Raw genomic sequence first — 23,811 nt, forward strand, 5'->3', positions numbered from 1 at the left:
TAGGTGTTTCTGTCATTGTGTGAATCACAGAGTATACTTAATACACACCAAGTTGGCTATAATATGGTGATATAATATTACAGGACCACCATTGTATAGCTAGTCTGTCATTGACCAAAACATTGTTAAAAAATGCATGACTTGCTGGGCGCAGTGGCGTATACCTGTAATCCCAGCAGCTTGGAAGGCTGAGGCAGGAGATCTCAAGTTCAAAGTCAGCCTCAGCAACTTAGAGAGGTCCTAAGCAACTCAGTGAGACCCTGTCTCTAAATAAAATACAAAAAAGGGCTGGGGATGTGGCTCAGTGGTTAAGTGCCCCTGAGTTCAATTCCTGGTACCAAAAAAAAGCATGACTTTACTTCTCTTTTTTTTTTAATTGTAAACAAATGGGATACATGTTGTTTCTCTGTACATGGAGTAAAGGTATACACTTTGCGTAATCATAAATTTACATAGGGTAATGTTGTTTGATTCATTCTGTTATTTCCCCCCCACCCCTCCCAATGACTTTACTTTTTACTTAATAGAAAAGTATTGTCATCAAAGAGATGAAAATTCTAATGAAATATTCTGCCTTATATTATACAAATTTATAAAGATATTACCTTTTAGGAAGAAAAATGAGAAAATTATGAGAACTCAAGGAAGGATGGTAAGAATAAAAAAAAACGTAAAATAGGAGAGTAAACGTGAGCTAGCACAAGAAAAATTTTACTTGAAAAAAATATAAACGAAGATGAAATTTTAAAACTGTCAAAAAAGAAGAAAATATGATAGGTAAAATCTAAAGCAAAAAACATCCAACACATGTATAACTGGCACCCAGCAAGGAAACCCAACCAAACAAACAAACTGGAACAAAATAAATATGGAATTTTATATTCAAGAATGTTTTCTGAAAAAAAATAACGTTTTATGAAAGTATACATCATGTGCCTGAAAAATTCAACAAAAATCAGCCAATCCCAAGACACATTCTAGAAAAATCATTTAATTTTATATAGAAAGAAAGATTCACTTGAGCAGCTGGGGGAAAAATTAGTATCCTTTTTCCTCTATTAAATATTCTTTAATATGATTTGCTAACTTTTCTCATGCTTTTTATTATTCAAAGTCTGAGGCAAAAATTTCATAACCACTCTTACTGTCCTATAAGTATAGACAACTTCAAACAACCAGGAACTTGGGAAATATTATTCCTAAGACTTCCTTAAGGACAATATTTAGTCAAGTAAGAGATGATTAAAAACAAAACAGCCCTGCAAAACTTCATTTTACAGGACTAAGAACTAAGATTGAAGTGTTACAATTAAGAGAAAATTGGGAGGGAGGAAAGACGATGAAAAGGAGAATGTTCTCATATCTGCAATAGATAGAAATCAATATAATTTGAAGCTGACAACATATATGCATACTCAATACATATATAAAGAGTAAGACAGATAGTTTATTGAAATGTTGAGGTAGGAAGAATGACAGAGGGGAGGAAAGAAAAAGTGAGTTAATAGCTACTGTCTTAAACAGTGTTTCTTAGCTTTTTTCTCATTACTGTCTCCCTAAGAAACCTTTTTATATTTTTTTTCTAGTCATTCCTCCCTCCTATTAAATTCTGATACCAGAGATATGGTGTATATCCATTTATGTACTCTTTGTATATTTGTATACGAAAAGAATACAGACCTTTTTTTTATTCAATGCAAAAGTATGAATAATTGAGTAAGAATTTTACATTAAAAACTAAAAACTAAATTTAAATTGATTTTCTAGCTTGCTTGTTTTTTAAATTTTCATGTCATTTTTTTTGGTCTAAGTAGTAATATATCAAATTGACGATTTATGTAAATATAAAAAAGACCAATATAATCATATTAAAATAATTCAAAACCGCTATTTGTTCAGCAAAGTAAAAATTCAGTTTCTTAAAAACTATTTCAATGATCAGATGTAGTAGCACATGCCTGTAATTCCCATGACTGGGAAGGCTACAGCAGGAGGATCACATATTCAAGGTGAGTCTCTCAAAATTAAAAAAATGTAAAAGAGGTCAGGGTGTAGCTCAGTGGTAAAGAATGCCTAGGTTCAATCCCAGTACCAAATATATATATATTTATATATATATTTATTTATATATATTTATAAATTATATTTTATTTATTTATATATATTTATATATATACACACATGAATATATGTATATAAAATATATAAATATTTTACTGCACTTGTCTTTTGTTTGATATATGAAAATAGGTTTCAGTTTAAGTAGTTGCTAGATATTCATTCAGCTATTGTTAATATTTGTTTCTTCTCAGAAGTTCACATAATTAATGATGGGATGAATTACCTTTTAAGACTTATCGTGTAAATCATAAAGTTTGAAAAACAAATTTCAAAGCCCAAGTCATATACCAGAGCATTGAGAATTAAGTATAAGTAATATCCACAATGAAGCAAATGGATGCTAACCTCTTGTCACATGACTTTGATATTTATTATGAAATTTATTAAAAGTCCTCCAATACAGCCAACTAATCTCTACAGTTCTGTAAGATCATTTTTTTTAAAACAGGAAAAAGAACACAAAAGATTTATTATATGCCTATGGAATGAGAGTATTAGATTCCATAATACCAATTCTGTACACTTATGTGATACCCATTAAAAACAATGAGAGAAACAAATACTAAAGAATGTTGAACTTTGGAAGTTCACAAACCATTGTAATAGATAGGGTATTTCTTTTTTTAATCCCCACAAGAACTGATTTTTAATCTCTATGTGACAATACAATTGAGAATGTGTGAGGTTAAAGAAACAGAGGCCTGTTTTCAGAGAAAAATATAAATTTTGCTAAATGTGATAAACACTACACCCAAAAAATAAGGTGAAATTATCATATAGTGTAAGATGAGAATAACCAAAACAAGATTTTTAAGGGGGAGATGGGCAGGGGAAGAAGACATTGCAAAATAATGCAACACAATTTTAGGACATATCTAATACAAAAACAAGAAAAAGTTTAATTCAAATTAGAGATCAGATCATCATAAAGCAAAACTCTGTTGTAGGGTATATATGACAGGCACACAAAATAAAGTAAAAAGAACAGGCAAAGGTAACTGAAGCAAGTTCAAATTAAAAAGAAAGCAGAGGTCAAGATATAATGCCATACGATGTGGAATTTACACCAAGAGTTTTAAATGCAACCAAGAGTGTTCTTAATTCAAAGGGAACTAATTCAAAAGAAGACATAATAGTTATGAATATTAATACCCCAAAGAAAGAGCTAAAGAAGAAAAAGATAAACATTTGTATAGGTTTTAATTAACTTCTATCAGTCAATGAAATAGACCAAAAGATAAACAAGGATATAGAAACACACACACAAAAAAATAACCAATAGAATATATTTGCTTGGTATAAATTTAAATCAAGTCTGAATATAGAAATGCCTCTTCTTTTAAGTGCTTACGAGAAATTTATAAAAATTGATTTCAGATTTGGACACAAATATACAAATCCATAGTACATAAAAGGCTAAATGGTATATACATTGTTTAATTATAATTTAATAAAACTAAAAATGAATACCAAAACTTTGAAATAAAAAGAGTCATTGACTCTTTGGCTTAAAAAGAAAATATAAACTGATACGAATTGAAATTACAATATTACTACATATTAGACATACCAAGGAGACACCAAGGAAGTAGTAATTAAAGGAAAATTCATGGCCTTAAATATTTATGTAAATACAAATAAATGAATTAAATATGTGACTCAAAAAGTTAGGAAAATACGCTAGGCACAGTACCACATGCCTATAACCCCAGCAGCTAGGGAAGCTGAGGCAGAAGGGTCACAGATTCAAAGCCAGCCTTGGCAACCTAGAAGAGGCTCTAAGCAACTTAGCAAGACCCTGTATCAAAATAAAAGTCGAAAAAAAAAAAAAAAAAAAAAAAAAAAAAAGGGCTGGAGATATGGCTCAGTGTTTAAGCACCCTTGGTTTCAATTCTGGTACAAAAAAAAAAAAAAAAAAAAGGAAAAGGAAAACTGAATGAGTATAATGTCTAATAAAAACGTAAATGAAAAAAAAAGAATTTTTTAAAAGCTGTGAAATGCAATCATAAGATATCAAGCCAAGATATTTAAGCCTTTAATTTTCTTTATTACTTTCTTTTTTATTGGGTGATAATTAAAATTTAAAATTGCTAAGTATACGTTTATATTCTAAGTCTATATTGTCATATATATGTATGTGTATTTATATATTTATATCTCTATCTATATATGGTATAGGAAATAAAATTGGGGATTTGGACTTGTGTAAGAAGTTCATAGAATGAGAAATATCAAGACAATCTAAGATAAACCCAAAATGCACAAAAGCGCCATGCTCTTTCAAAAAACTATTTAATAGCTATCTATTAAAGTTATATTTCATTATGATGCCAGAGAACTTTTATGGGAAAATACTTACATTCCCAATCTCAAAGTTTTGTCTCATGAGTAGGTAAAGTGAGGCACTAGCGTGTGATCGGATGGTACTGATACTACTGCTACAGTGTCGGAGAAGACGGAGGCACAAGTCAGCACACTGTTCTGTCTCTTCTTCAAATAAGAGTTCTGGGAACTATAAAAACAACATCAACACTGAATTTACACAGTAAAAATTCCAGAGATATATTAATATAAGCCTGAATTGGACATCTGGAAGATCAGCACAGAAGCTAAATGGATGGTTAAAGTACAATATTAACTAAAGGTTAACAGTGTGGACCACAGTCAGACAGATGGGGTTCAAATGCTACTTACCAAGGTTACTAGTCAGGTGACCTTAGACAAGTTTTCTCATCCATAAAGTAGGCTTAATAACAATATCTACGTGGGATTGTTATAAGGCTTTGATCAGATAATGTGCAAAACACAATACAATAACCACCATATAATAATTCTATATTTTTCATTTTTATAATATAAAAATATTTTCACTGGCTAGAATTCATCAATAGTACTGTATTTCATCTTCTAGGATGACAAAGATCAAATAGTTACCTTCAAATTTTAAGAATGTACAATATTTTTATGGGAAAACCAGCATAGGAAAGAAATATTTGAAGCAGTTGAACAAATAAATACTTTTCTATTCATCCTAGGATAAATTAATTACACTGGATTGATTGCTTATACATTATATTCCTGATAAATTGAGTTGAAAAGAGAACATGGTGAAGAGAAAATAAGAAAAGTTCCACATTTGAGATTAACTATTAATTTCAGGCTATTTTTCACATCAGAATTACTATCTTTTATATTAAAAATTGGTTAATAGTGATCCAAATAAAAGAGAAAAAAACGTGATCTTGGACAACATTAATAAAGCAAAGTCAGGTAAGATTATAGGTACGAAATAACCTACCTTTGACACAAGGGCTCTCTGTGTAGCAAAACAGTGTTGCAGATAAACAGCACTTTGGTTGCAGGCCATGCTATGCAGCAGCACTTTTAGCACCCCACCAAGAATGCTCTCTTTGGACTCTGTTACAGAAACTGTCTGCAATTTAAAAATAAATAAATAAACAGAATGGAGATGTACTTGCAATTTGGTCAGGGAGGTAAAATGTGTATAAGAAACAATTTTTTATAAGATAAGAAAATAAGAAAAGGTAGGAGGACTTCAAGAAGAAGTTGAATGGGATTTGGATAATATAAGAAGAAAATGGGAAAAAAATGGACAAAATTTAAATAAGAAGGAAAAAAAGAGGAGCACATATATAATAGTAAGAAACCATAAAGTATGTTCTGGGAAATCTGTAAATAAATCTGGACTGACTTGAGGTTTATGTAGAAAACAACTACAGTAAGGTTGAAAACCTAGAGTGGTACCCATGGCAGAGAAGGTTGGTTGAACGCCAATAGCTATTCTTTCTTCCTTTATCTTTTTCTTTTGGTACTGGGGATTGAACCCAGGGGTGCTTAACCACTAAGCCATACCCTCAGCCCATTTTTTATACTTTGTTTAGAGACAGGGTCTCACTGAGTTTCTTAGGGCCTCACTAAATTGCTGAGGCTGGCTTTGAACTTGAAATCTTTCTGCCTTAGCCTCCCAAGCCACTGGGATTACAGGCAAGTGCCACCATGCCTGGCTTGAATGATTTTTTCATAAGAATCAAATGAGTTAATATTCGTAAAGTGCTTGAACAGTGACTGACAAAGTAAAAATTAAATAAATGTCAATTGTCACTACTGACACTAGAGGGATAATACTGTCTAGAAAGCTACTAATAGAATCAAATATTATAAACGTATAAAAAGCCTAGTGTGGTGCAGAGGCACATGTGAGGATCAGGCAGAAGGATCACAAGTTGGAGGACAGCCTCAGCAACTTAGAAAGGCTCCATGCAACTTAGTGAGACCTGTCCCAAAATAATAAGGGATGGTTGTAGCTCAGTGGTAAAGTGGCCCTAGGTTCAATCTTCAGGGGAGAGTGAGAGGGAAAGGTTGAGGGGAAGGGGCAGGGGGAGATTCTGTTGTCAATTAAAACCCTAGAACTCTCCGATATATAAGTATGGCTATGCATGCAAGTTTAAGATAGTGTACTGTGTAGTGGTTTGAAAGTGAGGTGCCCCCTAAAAGCTCATGTGAGACAAGGAATGATTAGTTTGTGAGAATCTTTATTCAATCAGTGATTTAATCCCCAGATAGGGATTAACTGAGTGGTAATTGAGGTGGTAGGGTGTAGCTGGAGGAGGTGGGAATTGGGACAAGGCTTTGGGGTATATATTTGTATCTGGCAAGTAGAGTCTCTCTCTGCTTCCTGATCATAACATGAGCTGCTTTCCTTCACCTTGATGTTCTGCCTCACCTTGAGTCCTGAGAAATGGAGCCTACTGTCTATGGATTAGACCTCTGAAACTGTGAGCCCCAAAGAAACTTTTTTCTCCTTTAGTCACAGCAGCAAAAAAGCTGATTAAAACAGAAATTGATACTAAGAAGTAGGGTTGTTGCTGTGACTAACTTGACCACGTGGTTCAGAAACTTTTTGAGCTTTTTGGAATTGGTGGCAGGAATTTTGAAATATTTAACAATGCAAGCTGGAAATGCTTTAGGTTGTTGTAAGCAGAGCTTACTGGTTGATTCTGATGGAGCTCCAAAGACCAGAATGGCAATAGGAGCAGGGACAATGAAGACAGGGCTCAAGAACATTCAGAGGACAACTCTATTAGAATTTGGAGTAGAGGCCATTCATGTTATCTTCAGGGCTGAGAAGCTGTCTTCATTTTGCCCATATTCAGAGATTTTCTCTGAGGCTGAATTTAGAAGTGATTAACTTCTTATCTGGTAGAAGAAATGTCTAGGCAGCAGAGCATTCAGGTGGTGGTATGGATATTGCTGGTGGCTTTTAGTCAAATTTATTGTGATAATCAGGAGCAGAAAGCAGAGCACAAAGATTTGAAAAAAAGTGAACTTGAAAGGCTGGAGTAAAACTAGAGGTAAGGAAGTTGTAGTTGTTCAAGACATTACCACCACTACTGAAATACTAAAGACTTTGCTTAGAGACAATAAGAAAGATGGCTTGAGGGCATCTCAGGAGCTGGCAAGACCACACTCAATTAATGCTCAAGGGAGTAAAGGTGAAAATTCTCTTAAGAAGAGAACAGTGGGGGCATCCTCCATGCACAAGGGGGCCTAGGAAGTTTTTTCAACATGCTCAGCCCCCCAGGCACTCAGAGGCTGCTGCATCCAGAGTCCCTAGAGGCTTGGCTACAGCTTGAGATGGTGGCAGACCTTGGTACTGGTTCTGCAGGAAAACAGGATGTTGGAGTTAGTGGGTCATGGAGGATTCCACCAATATTTCAAAGGAAGGCTTGGGAGGCCAGGCAAAGTGCAGCAGAGTCTGAGTCCCTGTGGGTACCCACTGAGAAGTCAAAGTGTGGAAATGTGAGGAGGAAGCACAAGCTGCAGTGGAGATCGCTAACATTAAGAAATGCCAGTAATATGAGACATCCTCTTATGAAAGTTTCAGGAAATGAGCAGAGATAAGCCAACAGAAAGGATACTTGTGCTGCAACTAGCAAAGTCACAGAGTTGGACCTATGCAAGCCCTTTTGAGAGAACATCATGATGCCATTTGCCCCAGATGACAGATGTGGAGCTACAGGACTTATTTGCCCAGATGGATTTTGGTCTTGCTTTGGTCTTATCCCTTCTTTCTATGCCCCTAATTTTGTGAATGGAAATGTTTACTCTGTACCATTTTATATTTTATATTACATTATTTTAATAATGTAAATTGCTTTACATTTTACAGGAGCTCACAATGCAAGATTGCCTTGAGCCTCAGAGAAGACTTTGGACTTGAACTATAAGCAATCCCAAAACTGTTTGGACTATAGGGGACTAAATGTATTTGCACTATCAGTTGAATGTGAGCTTCTGGGACCAGGGAAGGAATGTTATGGTTTGGATCTGAGGTGTCCCCACCAAAAGTCCCCCTGTGAGACAATGCAAGAAGGTTTAGAGGAGAAATGATTGGGTTGTGAGAGTCTTAACCTAACCAGTGAATTAATCTCCTGATAGTAATAGAAGTGGTAGGGTATGGCTGGAGGAGGTGGAAACTGGGGGTGTGGCTTTGGGATATATAGTTGTATATACAACTATATATATACAATCTCTCTCTCTCTCTTTGCTTCCTGATCTTATGTGAGCTGCTTCTCTCTGCCACATGATATTCTGCCTTTCTATGATCCCCAAGGAATGGAGCCAGACACCTATGGACTAAGATCTCTGAAACAGTGAGCCCTCAAATAAACTTCTCCTCCTTTAAAATTGTTCTGATTGGATCTTTTAGTCACAGCAGTGGAAGAGCTGACTAAAAGAGTATATAAGGACAACCAATCAACTATAAGTACTCAGTGGTCATTTAGAAATGCAAGGTTAAGCTTTGAAGGGGAAAGAAAAAGAGATAATCATCCTCAAATATTAAACATTGACACTGTGGCTGTGAGAAGAGATATAATTTATAATTAGAGAATCAGACTGCTTAGAGCTAAATCATTAGAAATTACTGATATTTAAATGAAGTTATACAACTCAATAACTACTTTCCTCCCAGATTAATTTACCAAGTCTATACTTTAAATTCCTCTTCTTTGTGTTCTTACCTGGACAACAATCTCTAATGTATCTAAAATGATTAGGTTTGCTTCAGTAGCCAGGTTTCCATCAATTAGTGCTTCATGTTCAATCTCTGCTCTTGACCTAATACAAAATAGTGCAAGAAATTACATTTATCTTTCCAGAAGTCATAATCCTAAAAGACTTGAGGATGCATAAAAGTCAAAATCTTGAAACCATTTTTAATATTTGCCTGGATAAAAATGTTATTTAAAAAGGCAGTATTTTAAAAATTAAAAATGTTTTTGTTTTATCCTATGATTTGTTGACCATGCCAATACACATTCTCTTACCCTACTTCAGAAACATAATGACACAAAAGTGTAAACATTTTTGTTTTAGCTTTCAAACATGCAGTAAACATGTTATTTTATTATGAATATCAGTACACTGACACTAGGTGGTGCTACGTGGATTTGTATTTAGGAATGCTTCATGTAAAGTAGCAAATGTTAAGTATTCATCTTAGCATTCCCAAAATTTTCAATGTATTTATTCAGGATAAAAGTACTTATGTTTTCTCAAGTGTTTTGTGTGTGTGTGTGTGTGTGTGTGTGTGTGTGTGTGTGTGTGTGTTGGGGATTGAACTCGGGGGCACTCAAACACTGAGCCATATCCCCAGCCCTTTTTTGTATTTTATCTAGAGACATGGTCTCACTGAGTTGATTAGCACCTCGCTGTTACTAAGGCTGACTTTGAACTCTTGATCCTCCTGCTTCTGCCTCCTGAGCCACTGGGATTATAGGTATGTGCCACCATGCCTGGCCCTCCCAATTTTTTACACAAATATGCTTATAAGGTAACTTTTCAGTGAAATGAGAATATCATACATTAGAAACAAAACTGAAAAAATATATGTGAGGTGATAGACAAGTTAATTAGTTTGACTGTGGCAATCATTTCACAACTGCACACATTTCAAAACAATGTAAGTATGTATATTTTCAATTATTATTCAATAAAGTGGGAAAATAAAATAAAGAAAAAGAAAGTCATTTGATGCAATAGGTGGTTTAGTTGAATACTATCATTTATATAAGTATCACTTAGTGAAAATTAAAAAAATAATTTATGGGTAAAGCTGACATTTTTTAGTAGCAATAGGTAGAAACTATGTATTAAAGTAGGTAAACAACACATAAAACAAAAGTAAAAGGACATATTAAAGGTTAACTTTTTGAAGTTCTTAGGTCTGTAAAATCTGTGTTTTTATTACCACCACTAAACCACGAAAGAAAATGTTTCATGAATTTAATATTTTACAATTTGAAGAATATGGGATGGGAGGGTAGAATTCAGTGGCAAAGTGCACATTCAGCAGGCATGAGACTAAAACACAAAAATAAAATACAACTGTTATCAGAATTAAATTACAAAACAAAATATTTAAAGTTGACACTAAAAATTGGCAGTGAAATTGTATAAAGAAACATAATAATAACAAGACAGTTAAAACAAAAACAATCAAGAAAACATCCAAAAAGTCTTCCTCAAACCACAAGAGAAGCTGAGAGAACAAGTTACACAAATGAATAAAAGCAACACACTAATAAAGTCTGGATGCTTGTGACTTCTGAAAACAACCCACACGGAAAAGCAACTAGAGAAATGGACTTGGCAAACAGAGAATGTGAGGGAAGTACACACTCAAAGCTGAAGAGTTCTAACATATATATATTACATTTAGTCTCTGATCATTCCAAACTCTCATATATATGATACTGATACTGCTATTTCTCTTTCTGGTGGCTTTCACAGGGCCTTTTTTCCCTGTGTTTTATGATTTTACTGTCTGTGAGAAAATACTTCTGAAAGTTTATTTGTAAGGATCTTCTGAGGTTTGGGCTAAAAACAGTTACCAGGGTGACCACCCTCCTGGTTTGCCTTGGAAGTTCAGTGCTAAAATTGGGAGATTCCTAGGAACTTGGATGAGTAGGTTACCTTATTTTTTGGGTCAGTTCAAGTGATTTGAGAGCTAACTAGCAATTACAAATTCTCAAGTGAAAAATTTTAGTCCCTCCGTGACAGACTTCAAGCCAGGCAAGTCTCACCACAGTCCTCTGGGCGGTAAGAAGGGTAGTATGGTGTAAGTACATTTGTACTTGCTTTCAGCAGTAGAATCAATGTAACTAGTTTGCTTTCATGATAGAAACAAAAGATCTGCCTTATTTTGTCTTTCTTTAATTTTATTCTAAGCTCCAAGAGGGCACATATTCATCTTCTAATTCTTTGCAGTACTTGAAAATTTTAGTGTGACACATAAAATTATGTGTTCAAAAAATAGTTGCTGACTTCATTTTCCACATGGATTTGTTGGGGGAAATGGGTTTTGAAATATATCATACATTTTGCAAAATATCTTTTAATCTAAAATTTTAAAATTAGATATTTTATCTTTTGAGATTTGAATGCCTAATAAACATAAAACTAAAAGTAATCATTTTCCTCTTCCATTTGAAATTCAACAAGCACATAAGAAATATAAATTAAAAAGTTGTATTACTTGTCAAGCTTTTCTGTGTTTTGACGCCAGTGAGTCATATCCTTTCTCCATCTCAGATTTTCTTGACTTCCAAAGGCACTTCCAGATGGACTTCTCTCTGACAAATAAATTTCAAAACTAATTTAAAAATGTTATTTTAGTTGAATCACATGTATGTATATTTGTAAACACATAAGGTTCTAACAATGCTTTTCTTCCGAGCATATGACCTTATTTCCTACCACCCTCCCTTGCTTGCCTCATTAGTTATCCTGCCCTCTTTCCTATTCTCTATTAGCATGTACAGTCTCATGTACTCCTGTTTTAGGACCTGAGTAACAGCTGTTGTTCCTTTTACCTGATTGCTTTTCCCAGAATTTTCACTAATCATTCATCACTTCTTCAGAAAAGTCTCCCCCTACTCTCCAACACCTCCTTTCTCTTAATTTGCTTTGTTCCTTTCTGTAGCACATGTGACTACAACAACACAAGCTACTTAAGAACAGAAATGATATTTATTTTGTCCAGTATTTTATGCTCATGTTAATTAAGCGTCTGGCACATATTGAGAGTTCAATAAGTTTCTGTTCAATAAATAAAGAAAATATAAAGAAATTTTAATTACTTCCTTTGGTCTACATAAGGCAGGAAAAGAGGAAGTGGGGGTTCTCTTGAGAGATTTTTAGATTTGAAGGATGACTAAATGTTATGGGCTTTTTAAAGAAACAGCACAAATTATTCATAAAAATCCATCAGAAGTGGAGAAGGCATTGTGAATTGCGGAGGAATATACAACATACATTTAAACAAGGGAATCCATTTGATTTCAAAATTTCAACTGGAACACTAATGATTCTTTTTGAAAAAGGTACTTTAAATTGGTTCGGAAGATGAACAAATAATAAAAGTGAAAATTCTGAGTTCAAACTGAAATTAAAAAAATAAAAAGAAACAACTACTGTTTGCCAAATGATAAAAAAGTCTATGCATTTATCCTATTTTCTTTCCCCTTTCTTTCTTTCCTTCTTTCCCTCTTTTATTTAAAAATCTCTATCTTTGAAAAATTTTGTGAAAGAAAACAAAACACATGCTTATATTAGATAGCTAGAAAAATAAATGCATGTAATCTATTTACATTTCGATCACTTTCTTTTTTCCCCATGAAATTATTTCACTTCCTTAGCTGAATGTATATTATTAGGTGACAGTTTTAATGTCCAAAGATAAAAAAGAATAATAAAGGTTGTATTTTTCTAAGACAAAAAGAACTTTAATTGTTACATTCAAATAATAGAAGTTGTACTAAGGTCTACAGGTTAAAAAAATACAACAGATATACTTAATAGTTAATATGATAATAGTAAACAATTCCATTCTCTGAAAAAATATACCTTAAAAGAGTTGTGGTATAAACAAAGACCACTAAATTGGAAGCCAAAGGATTCTGCTTATGTTGCTTAGTTTATAATCTTAGGCAAGTTATTTATTGAGTTTTACTTTCTTAAACTAAAAGATATATATATATATATATATATACAATATATATATATATAAAACTATTCATCGTGTTTTTCTAATAGTTAAGTGACCTAAGTAAATGTAAATATTCATACACTTATAGATTGTTATACAGAATAATAAGTTAAAAGAAGATTCAAAGGTCCACTGTAAATTACATACAACTCAAGTGAAAATATGGTGCTCTATTAATATCTTCACAGGCAAATGGTGTCTTAGTCATTATTAAATCTCAAACACAGCATACAAAAGCTACTTAAATAAATTATCACTATTCTAGTATCCTTTCTGGAAACTACAATTATAAGATATTCATTTAAATAAGTATTGATGTTTTATGTATACAAATACATGTTGTGATGCTGGCATGTGTTATGTACTCAGACAACTAGGCCATGCCCCTGATATTAAGGAACTCTTAGCAATAATATTATTTGTATATCACTTTAGAATTTACAAAATGTTTACACATACATGATCACTACAAAAGTGGTAAGATCAGTTAGTTACACTACCTTCTATATTCTCAAAACGATCACAAGTAGATGAAGAAAAGGAAGATGGGAAGATTAAGTGACATGGCCAAGGTTATATGGCTAATAGGTAGCAGACCTGGGATTAGAAATAGACCCCAAGTGCTACTAAACTGTTTTTTCTTCCTGATGGGCAATATTTTTACCTTCACTATAGGGTATATTAATGCACTGGGCAAACTAGAACACTTTTTAAAAGTAAAAAAGGATGCTACATAGAATGAACACTAATGTAAATTATAGATTCTGGGTGATGATGTGTCAACGTAGATTCACTAACTGTAGCAACTGTGCCACTCAGGCGGGGGTGCTGATAATGGGGGAAGCTATGCGTGTGTCTGGGCAGAGGGTATATGGGAAATCTCTGTGACTTATGCTCAATTTTACTGTGAACCTTAAAACTGCTTAAAGAGTCAATTTCAAAAAGGAGTGAGTGGTAAGCAATATATCAATAATCACGCAAAGAAAACAGGCATAAACTGAGGCTAGCCACAGCAAACTGGAAATTATGTTTACCCTCCTTAAATCAGGATTCTAACTTGCATTCCTACAGAAAAATATTTACTCAAGTTAATTCACAATTACATTTTAAATGATCTTTAAGAAAGTATAAGATTGTCATTGGTGACTTGAAACAAGATAATTATAATATTTAATTAAAAGAAATGAAAATAACCCTCACCAGAAGGAGAAGATACTGGGTACATACCGAGCTGTCCTCGGCTTCGGCGCACCATTTCTTGCCTTGCACCTATACTACCAAGAATAGCTTCTTCAAGTTTTGCTCTCATATCTTTCGATTTCTTAAAGGTCAAACTATTCATTCTTTCAAACACTTTTTTCCCCTAAGATTTAAACATTGAAAAGAAGAGGCATTAAGGAGATTTCCTTGTTTCTTTCCACATTATTTTTCCTTTCTTGTTTTTTGCAATCGTATAATGACCACTTACTTTGTACTCAAAACAAGATACACAGAGATAAAGCAGATCTAATAGCCGGTTTAGTTGCAGGACTGAGAGGTCTGTAAACCACTTTTGTAGAACTGTTTCATCTGCATTCTTGAGAACCCAAAGTAGACAGATCAAAAGGCTCCGACTTGATTCTGCAGAAAAGGTAGTATGTTGCCTGCCACTCTGAAAATAAAGAGTAGAATGAGATTGATTGATCAATAACCATTTCTTGTTTTTCTTTTTTTTTGATTGTCAGTTGTTTTCTTCTAAAAATAGTAAAACAAATCGCTTAAAAACAAGGTATTTTAAAAGATCCATTTGATTTAGATAACTTTCACATAGAACAGTCATACAGAACTTTAAAGACTGAAGAAGTTTCATGAACTTTTCCTGGCATTAAAAGTTTGTTTTAATCACTGGCAGGGCTGTCAGCAGGAAATTTTTAAAACGTTGTAACAGAAGACATAAAGAAAAAAGGTTGATTATTAAAAACTAAAAGAACATCATGGATTATCAGATATGATGAAAATGAAAGAAAAAAGCAACTGACTCAGAGTAAGCAAGAGGTGTTAAGAATAGAAAGTCATAACGAAATCATGTTCATGAGGGTTAGAGAACCACTGCTATCAAGGACTACTGAAATAAAAGGGAAAAGTCTTATGGCATACCAAAGTTAATCCTACTTTTATTTATGGCAGATAAGGTTGAAATACTATTTTTAATGTTTAATTTGAAGTAGTATATGGCAAGTGAAATATAAATGAAAAACTAAACATAAGAACATTTTTACAGTATCATTAACTGCACATATACTCTGTTCTAGTTGTCATAATAAGCATTCCACATACGTTATTTCTTCAATTATATTAACAAATAAGTTGTATCAATTTTACAGATAATAATATAGAATGACAATGAAAATAATGATAAAAATTGGAATTTGCTAGACAATGTGCTATCACTTTTTCTTATATATCTTACAATAATGTTATGAGCTGATAATAACTTCTCATTTCTGGTTTACAGGTAAGAAAACTGAACGCTAGTGGTTAACTAATTTGTTCTAAATCACATACCACAAAAAGGTGAGATTTTAGTTAACCAGATTCCAAAATCTATGTTTCTCATCTTTATATCATGTTCTAATATTTGGTTGATAAATATACTAAATAATAATGGGAAATCAGTGGAAGGGACTTTGAGGGGAAAGACCCAAGAAAGCTGAACATACTTAAATGTTTTGGTCATGATTTCAACTGCCTTCCGATCTTCCCCCTATCCTGGATGATAAAAATGGTAGCAGCTAACACTTTCATAATGCTGTCTCTGGCCTTAGGTAATAAACTAAATACTTTATACATACTAACTTATTTATCCCTTGCTACTAATCAGAGATAAATATTATTATCCCATCTTACAGCAAGAAAATTGAGCCATTAGAAGTGTTTTGTAATCAACAGTGAGACTAGTATTGAAATGCAGAAAATATGGCTCCAGAGTCCAAGCTCTTATTCATTATGTTTGCTCCTTCTCATGTACTCAAGCACATACAAGTGAATTCACCCACATAAATCAACTTATCCACTATGTTATGCTGCCTCTGATCCAGGTACAATTAACTCTGAATCTCACTCCCAAATCTACGATCTTTCTCATAAGAAAAATATTCATTTGTTTTAAAAGTAGATACTTTTTATAAATGAACTTGCAGGTATGCAAAAATACACTGAATTTTCAAGTACCTATTATTTAGAAATGCAACTGAAAAATTATTCTGAACTTTACAAATAGGCATACATTGACATTTCTTATACCATATGTAAATTGCCAATGACATGGTGATGCATTTGGAAGGAAGTCAAAGAAACATGAAAAAAAAAAAAAAAAGCATTGTAAGAATGTCAGTTTTCCCCTAAATCTTCCATAGGATCAATGCAATTCTTATCAAAATCCCAGTCAGGATATTTGATAAACTGATTTCTAAAATTAGACAGGAAAAGCAAAAGGCCAAGAATATGCAAGTCACTCTGGAAAAATAACCAGGTAGCAGGTAAGGGAGATAAATTTGCTCTACTAGATAACAATGCTACTAAAAATGAGAATGATAAGGACAGTGATTTTGGCACGTGGACAGAAAAATAATAGAGAATAAAAAGAATGTCCTATGCATGTCTGAAAATATGCATATGAGAATGATAAGGACAGTGATTTTGGCACGTGGACAGAAAAATAATAGAGAATAAAAAGAATGTCCTATGCATGTCTGAAAATATGATCTATGACAAAGCTAACACTGTAGATCAGAAGTGAAAGAATGAACTGGTTAATAATAATATTGAGATAACTGATTTCCCTAGTGGGAGGAAAAAAGTGAATTCTGACCTTGCATCATTCTATCAAAAAAAATTTTCAGATAAAGAAGAAACTTAAATGCAAAAGGCAAAAACTTCAAATATTTAGAAGGAATACACTTAGATTCCACTCCTTGATATACACCCCAGTCAAACCCTTCTACAGAGTGATGTACAAGAATATTTATGATATCTTTGTTTGTAATAGCCAAAAAGACAAACTTCCTTTGAGATAGAATATATAATGTATAATACTTTAATATAATAGATTAGTATTACAGACTGCAGTGATACATATCAACATGAATGCCTCTTATATAGTGATGAAAAGTCAGAATTATTCATAGTATACAGTCATAAAAAGATAAAAAGCTCTATTTCTGTAAGGTACATGATTGGGATTTTAATTGGAATTGCATTGAATCTGTATAGCACTTTTGGTAGTATGGCCATTTTGACAATATTAATTCTGCCTATCCAAGAACATGGGAGATCTTTCCGTCTTCTAAGGTTTTCTTTAATTTCTTTCTTTAGTGTTGTGTAGTTCTCATTGTAGAGGTCTTTCACTTCTTTTGTGAGATTGATTCCCAAGTATTTTATTTTTTTCAATGCTATTGTGAATGGGGTAGTTTTCCTAATTTCTCTTTCTGAAGATTCATCACTTATGTATAAAAATGCATTGGATTTATGAGCATTGATCAGAAACAGAGCAAGCAATTAGGAAATTCATCTGGAAGAATAAGAAACCCAGAATAGCTAAAGCAATCCTCAGTAGAAAGAGCGAAGCAGGGGGTATCGCAACACCAGATTTTCAACTCTGTTACAAAGCAATAGTAACAAAAATGGCATGATATTGGTACCAAAATAGAAAGGTAGATCAATGGTACAGAATAGAGGACACGGACACAAACCCAAATAAATACCATTTTCTCATACTAGACAAAGGTGCCAAAAATATGCAATGGAGAAAAGATAGCCTCTTCAACAAATGGTGCTGGGAAAACTGGAAAACCATATGCAACAGAATGAAATTAAACCCCTATCTCTCACCCTGCACAAAACTCAACTCAAAATGGATCAAGGACCTTGGAATCAGACCAGAGACCCCGCATCTTATAGAAGAAAAAGTAGGTCCAAACCTTCAACTTGTTGGCTTAGGATCAGACTTCCTTAACAGGACTCCCATAGCACAAGAAATAAAAGCAAGAATCAAAAACTGGGATAGATTCAAACTAAAAAGCTTTCTCTCAGCAAAGGAAACTATCAGTAATGTGAAGAGAGAGCCTACAGAGTGGGAGAATATCTTTGCCAATCATACTTCAGATAGAGCGCTAATTTCCAGAATCTATAAAGAACTCAAAAAACTCTACACCAAGAATACAAATAATCCAATCAACAAATGGGCTAAGGAAATGAAGAGACACTTCGCAGAAGATGTATAAGCAATCAACAGATATATGAAAAAATGTTCAACATCTCTAGTAATAAGAGAAATGCAAATCAAAACCACCCTAAGATTTCATCTCACCCCAATTAGAATGGCGATTATCAAGAACACAAGCAACAATAGGTGTTGGAGAGGATGTGGGAAAAAAGGTACACTCATACATTGCTGGTGGGGTTGCAAATTAGTGCAGCCACTCTGGAAAGCAGTATGGAGATTCCTCAAGAAAGCTTGGAATGGAACCACCATTTGACCCAGCTATCCCACTCCTTGGCCTATACCCAAAGGACTTAAAATCAGCATACTACAGAGAAACAGCCACATCAATGTTCAAAGCTGCTCAATTCGCCATAGCCAGATTGCAGAACCAACCTAGATGCCCTTCAGTTGATGAATGGATAAAGAAACTGTGGCATATATATACAATGGAATATTACTCCACCATGAAGAATGATAAAATTATGGCATTTGCAGGCAAATGGATGAAATTGGAGAAAATCATGCTAAGTGAGATAAGCCAATCTCAAAAACTAAAGGACGAATGATCTCGCTGGTAAGCGGATAAGGACATATAATGGGGGGTAGGAGGGGTTAGCGTTAGGGTTAGGGTTAGGTTTAGGGTTAGGGATAAGGAGGGTGGTAAGAATGGAGGAAGGAAGGACTGTATAGAGGGAAGAGAGGGGTGGGAGGGGTTGGGGGGAAGGGAAAAAATAACAGAATGAATCAAACAACATTGCCCTATGTAAATTTATGATTTTTAATAAAAACAAAAGATAAAAAGCATGTAAAGTCTGAAAAAATATTGTTTTGATATACTGCCAAACACATTACCTCAAAGGTTCATGTGTTAGAAATGTGGTCTTCAGTGTGGCAACAGGAAGAACTGGAAGGAACTTTAAGAGATGGAGACTAGAGGGAAGTCATTACTGATCCCTTCCTGGTCTCCCTCCAACTTCCTGTCACACCATTTGTTCTCTCCCTCTCCAAAGACCTCTGCCATGATGACATGCACCATGTGGTACCTCAGACAAGATGGTCTTCACTAGAGCTGAAGTTGATAAGAGCTGCTGATCTTGGACTTTCAGCCTCCAAAACTGTGAGCTAAGTAAACCTCTTTCCTTTTAAAATTACTCAGCTTCACATGTTTCATTCTAACAGAAAATGGACCAATAGAGAAAATATATAAAGGTGGCAAAACTACAAAAAAAAAAAAAAAAAAAAAAAAAAAAAAGGCAGGACTTCTGTTTTGGATAATGCTGAACAAGATAAATCAAACAACCCATCTTACTAAAAATAAGTAAACTTGAAAGTATAAAAAGATTTTTGGGGCGGGGAGAAGAAACAAACAGAACTTAGAAAACCGAGAAAAATTTATACAATAACCAAATTAAGACCTCAATGTTTTGGTTTAATGTATCAGGTACAGTAAATGAGAGAATTAACTAGAAGATAGATCAACCAAAAAGATGGAATTTACAGAAGTGAAAGACAAAGGATATGATGAAAAGGATTAGCACAAAACTGGAATACAAAAAGAGAAAAGACAATATGAAGAAGAGGACATTAAATTTAGAGAGTTAATAGCTGAAAATTTTATAGAACTGAAGAAATACATTGAATCAGATGTAAGAAAATAAACTCAAAGTACAAAGCAGGATTAATATAAGAATTTAAATACTGGACTTAACAGAGTGAAACCACAGAAACCATTCTTAGAAGAGTATCATAAAGAAGCAACAGAAAAAACATATCTTCAAGGAAATAAAGAAACAATATCTTCAAGGAAGCAAGTCAAGTCACTGCTGATTTATCAACAGCAGCAGTGGAAATGAGAAGATGGAGCAATGTTCTTAGCTTGCATAAAGAAACCAGGATACTCAGATTCTATTTTTTTTTAAACCTAAAAAACAGAAGTCAAATAAAATCATATCTCTAATAAACCCTGAGAGAGTTCACCATAGGCAAAACCATAGCATAGAAAATTCTAAAGGGCATATTTCACAATGAGGAAAAATTATCTCACATAGAAGATCAGGAATTCATAAAAGAATAAAGAGCAAAAAACATGGTGAACACACATGCAAATCTGGTTCTACATAGCCATAGTGATATTGATAATTTTAATAATAATAATTCCTTGAGAAGTATAATGAGATTTATAAATAAAAATGCATGAAAATTGTTCTAAATGGGAGAGATGTAAGTAAACTCAACCTGTTCTCAGATCCTTCTTTTAACTAATGGGAATATAAAGATATGATTAACATTATATTTGATAATTTAAGAGAATACCATGATTTATAATGTAATCACAGAAGAAGATAAACAAGACTGTATAACTTTCAAACTAGTAGGGGGTTGGAGTTGTGGCTCAGTGGAAGAGGGTTTGCCTGGCATGTGTGAGGCCCTGAGTTCGATACTCAGCATCACATAAAAATAAGTAAAATAAAAGATCCATTGACAATTAAAAAAATATGTTAAAAACCTAGTAGGAAGAAGCAGATGGAATGGGGAGAAAAATGAAGGAAAAAAATTCAGTCAGTAAATGAAAAAAAAAAACAAAAACCCATATTGGGTAAAATAATATAAAGTTATTAAAAAAAAAGCTAAGTACATTAAATTTAATTATACTAAATGTAATGATTAAAATCTTTAGTGAGCCAGGCATGGTGGTGGTGGTGCACGCCTATAATCCCAGCAGCTTGGGAGGCTGACACAGGAGGATCTCGAGTTCAAAGCCAGCCTCAGCAAAAGTGAGGCACTAAGCAACTCAGGGAGACCTTATCTCTAAATAAAATACAAAATAGGGCTTGGGGATATGGCTCAATGGTCAAGAGTTCAATCCCCGGTACCAAAACCAAAAACAAAACCAAAAACATTAGTGAAAGGGAATGATTACCAGGTCAGATTTTTTAAGATACAGACAAAATCTAACTACATACTATTTATAAAAGACACATTTAAAATATGCTATATATGTATTGAAAGTATAAGGATTTTAGAAAAAGTCATGCCATGTATAAACACTAGGTGAAAGAAACCAAGATCAGTTACACTTCTTAAAAAAAATTATATATGTTTAAAAAAGGTAAAATTCATTTAAAATATATGATAAATTAAAGTTGTCGAATACATCATAATCATGCCACACACAAAAAATCTGATGGAACAAAACGGAGAAATGACTAAACTGAAATTTTAACAAGATATTAGAATAAGCAGACAAAACTCAAAAAAGGTCAAGAAGATTAAAATGGGAAGTAATAGATATACACAGAACACTGTGACTAAAAATTAAAGAACATTCATCCATTTTGATATATGAGATATTTTTAAAAATTGATCATGTATTAGACATAAAACCAGTTGCCTAAAATATAACTAATTAAAATTATAGTTAAGTCCTCTCTGAGCTTCCAATTAGACCAAAATCAGAAACAAAAGGACAAAGAAAATTTGGGGATGACTAGAAATTTTAAAACATAACAAACAATTCAAAAGAGAGGATCAAGAATATCCCCAAATTGGTACTTTAAAAAACTAAAGATATATTCCAAATTTCTGAAGAGATGATTAAGATAAGAAAAGGTATGAAAAGTCACAAAAATGAAAACATTTACATCTACTACAGATGATATGGACATTAAAGATATTTAGAACACTTTATATGCTAAGAAATTTGAATAACTTTCCACTAGAATAAAATTTACAAAAACTAGTATAAGGAGATCGAAACTTGAACAGTCTTGCAGTCATGGAAGAAATTAAATCAGTAATTTAAGAACTTTCAAAAAACCAAAAAACTCCAGGCACAGATGGTTGCACCCACAAGTTCTCCAAATATTTCAGGAAGAAATAATTCTAACCTTAAACAAGTACTTGCAGAGAACACAGTAAAAGAGGAAATTCTCTTGCTCATTTTAATTGGTTAACTTAACTTTGAGTCCCAAATCTTAAATGAACATTATGAGAAAGAAAAGTTATAGACAATCTTACTTATGAACATAAATATATAAATACTAAATAAAAGATCAGCAAGTCAAATATATCAATTTACAACCATGAAAAAGTTGGATATAATTCTGGATTTCAAGGTTGGCTTAACAATAGAAAGTCAACTTAAACAGACCACATTAAAAGATTAAATACAAAATAATATAAGCATGTCAATAGGTAAAATAAGAGTTTTTGTAACAATGACTATTGAAGATTAAAAAATAAAGCTCTGGGTTACAGCTACACCTCAGTGATAGAGCATCTGCCTTATTCTACTGAGGCCCTGCTTTGATCCCCAGCACTGTAAAGAATGAAGCAAAAAATAAATAAATAAATAAACTCTTTATGAACTAGGAACAGAGGGGCATTTCCATAAAACAATAGAGGGTATATTAAAAAATATATACTTACAGAATATATATTTAAGAATACAATATTAAAAGCTTTCTCCTTAAGGATCCCAATTACTACAATTCCTATTCAACATTGTACTGGATGTCCTAGTCAATACAATGAATTATGAAAAACTCTGAAAGGAAGAAACTAAATTGCCATTATTCATAGATAATATGATTGTATGTGTAGAAAAATTTTTATTAATGTATTAGTAGTTTAGCAGGTCTGACGGAAACAGAAATCACTGTATAAAAATCAGTATTATTTCCACACAAAAGCGAAAGTTAGAAAATTAATTTTTTTAAAAAAGATGACATATTTTTAAAAAGATAACATTAAAAGAAGATCAAGGACCAATATAAATCTATAAAAGACAAGTTAAATCTCTGATGGAAATCACAGTTTATGTATTAACAGATATTAAATGGAACCTAGGGAAACTACCATATTCAAAATTAGGAGATGTGATGTGTAAAAATATCCATTTTCTCCAAAATTGATCCATAAGTCAATATAATATTAACCAAAAATCCCAACAAATTCATTGGGTTTTGTTTGTCCTAATTCAGTGGAACTTTTACAAGCTGATTTTCAAATTTGTGCAGAAAAACAGGATCAAAAACCAGGAAAGAATAAATTTTTTTTAATGTTTAAGGAGTCTTCTATATTATAGACTACGTAGAGGCAGTACTTCAGAGAAATAAGGAAAATACTCCTCCCTCCCCCACAGAGGTGAATGGGAAAATACTCTTAATAAATGGTGTGAGAGTATTTGGTATAATATGCAAAATAAATATGTATGTGAACCTGGACTTCTCAAATTATATATTAAAAAGTCAATTTCAGGTAGATTTTACAATCATACGTAAAAGGAAAAACAAAAACATTTAAGCCAGGTGTGGTGGCACATGCCTTGTAATCCCAGTGGCTCAAGAGGCTGAGATAGGAGATTGAGAGTTCAAAG

The 23,811-nt window shown here is 33.1% G+C and overlaps 1 protein-coding gene across 1 annotated transcript in view; it reads right to left on the reverse strand.

The window, feature by feature from the left end:
• DOCK7 (dedicator of cytokinesis 7) overlaps positions 1 to 23,811 on the reverse strand; it is a 225,563-nt gene that overhangs the window by 43,768 nt on the left and 157,984 nt on the right. Inside the window, 6 exon segments of the mRNA XM_079103571.1 lie at positions 4,481 to 4,633; positions 5,420 to 5,554; positions 9,165 to 9,261; positions 11,681 to 11,777; positions 14,420 to 14,555; positions 14,661 to 14,843. Coding sequence (XP_078959697.1) covers positions 4,481 to 4,633; positions 5,420 to 5,554; positions 9,165 to 9,261; positions 11,681 to 11,777; positions 14,420 to 14,555; positions 14,661 to 14,843 — 801 coding nt within the window.

Source organism: Sciurus vulgaris, assembly GCF_902686455.1.
Source record: "Sciurus vulgaris genome assembly, chromosome: 1".
NCBI classification, from domain to species: Eukaryota; Metazoa; Chordata; class Mammalia; order Rodentia; family Sciuridae; genus Sciurus; species Sciurus vulgaris.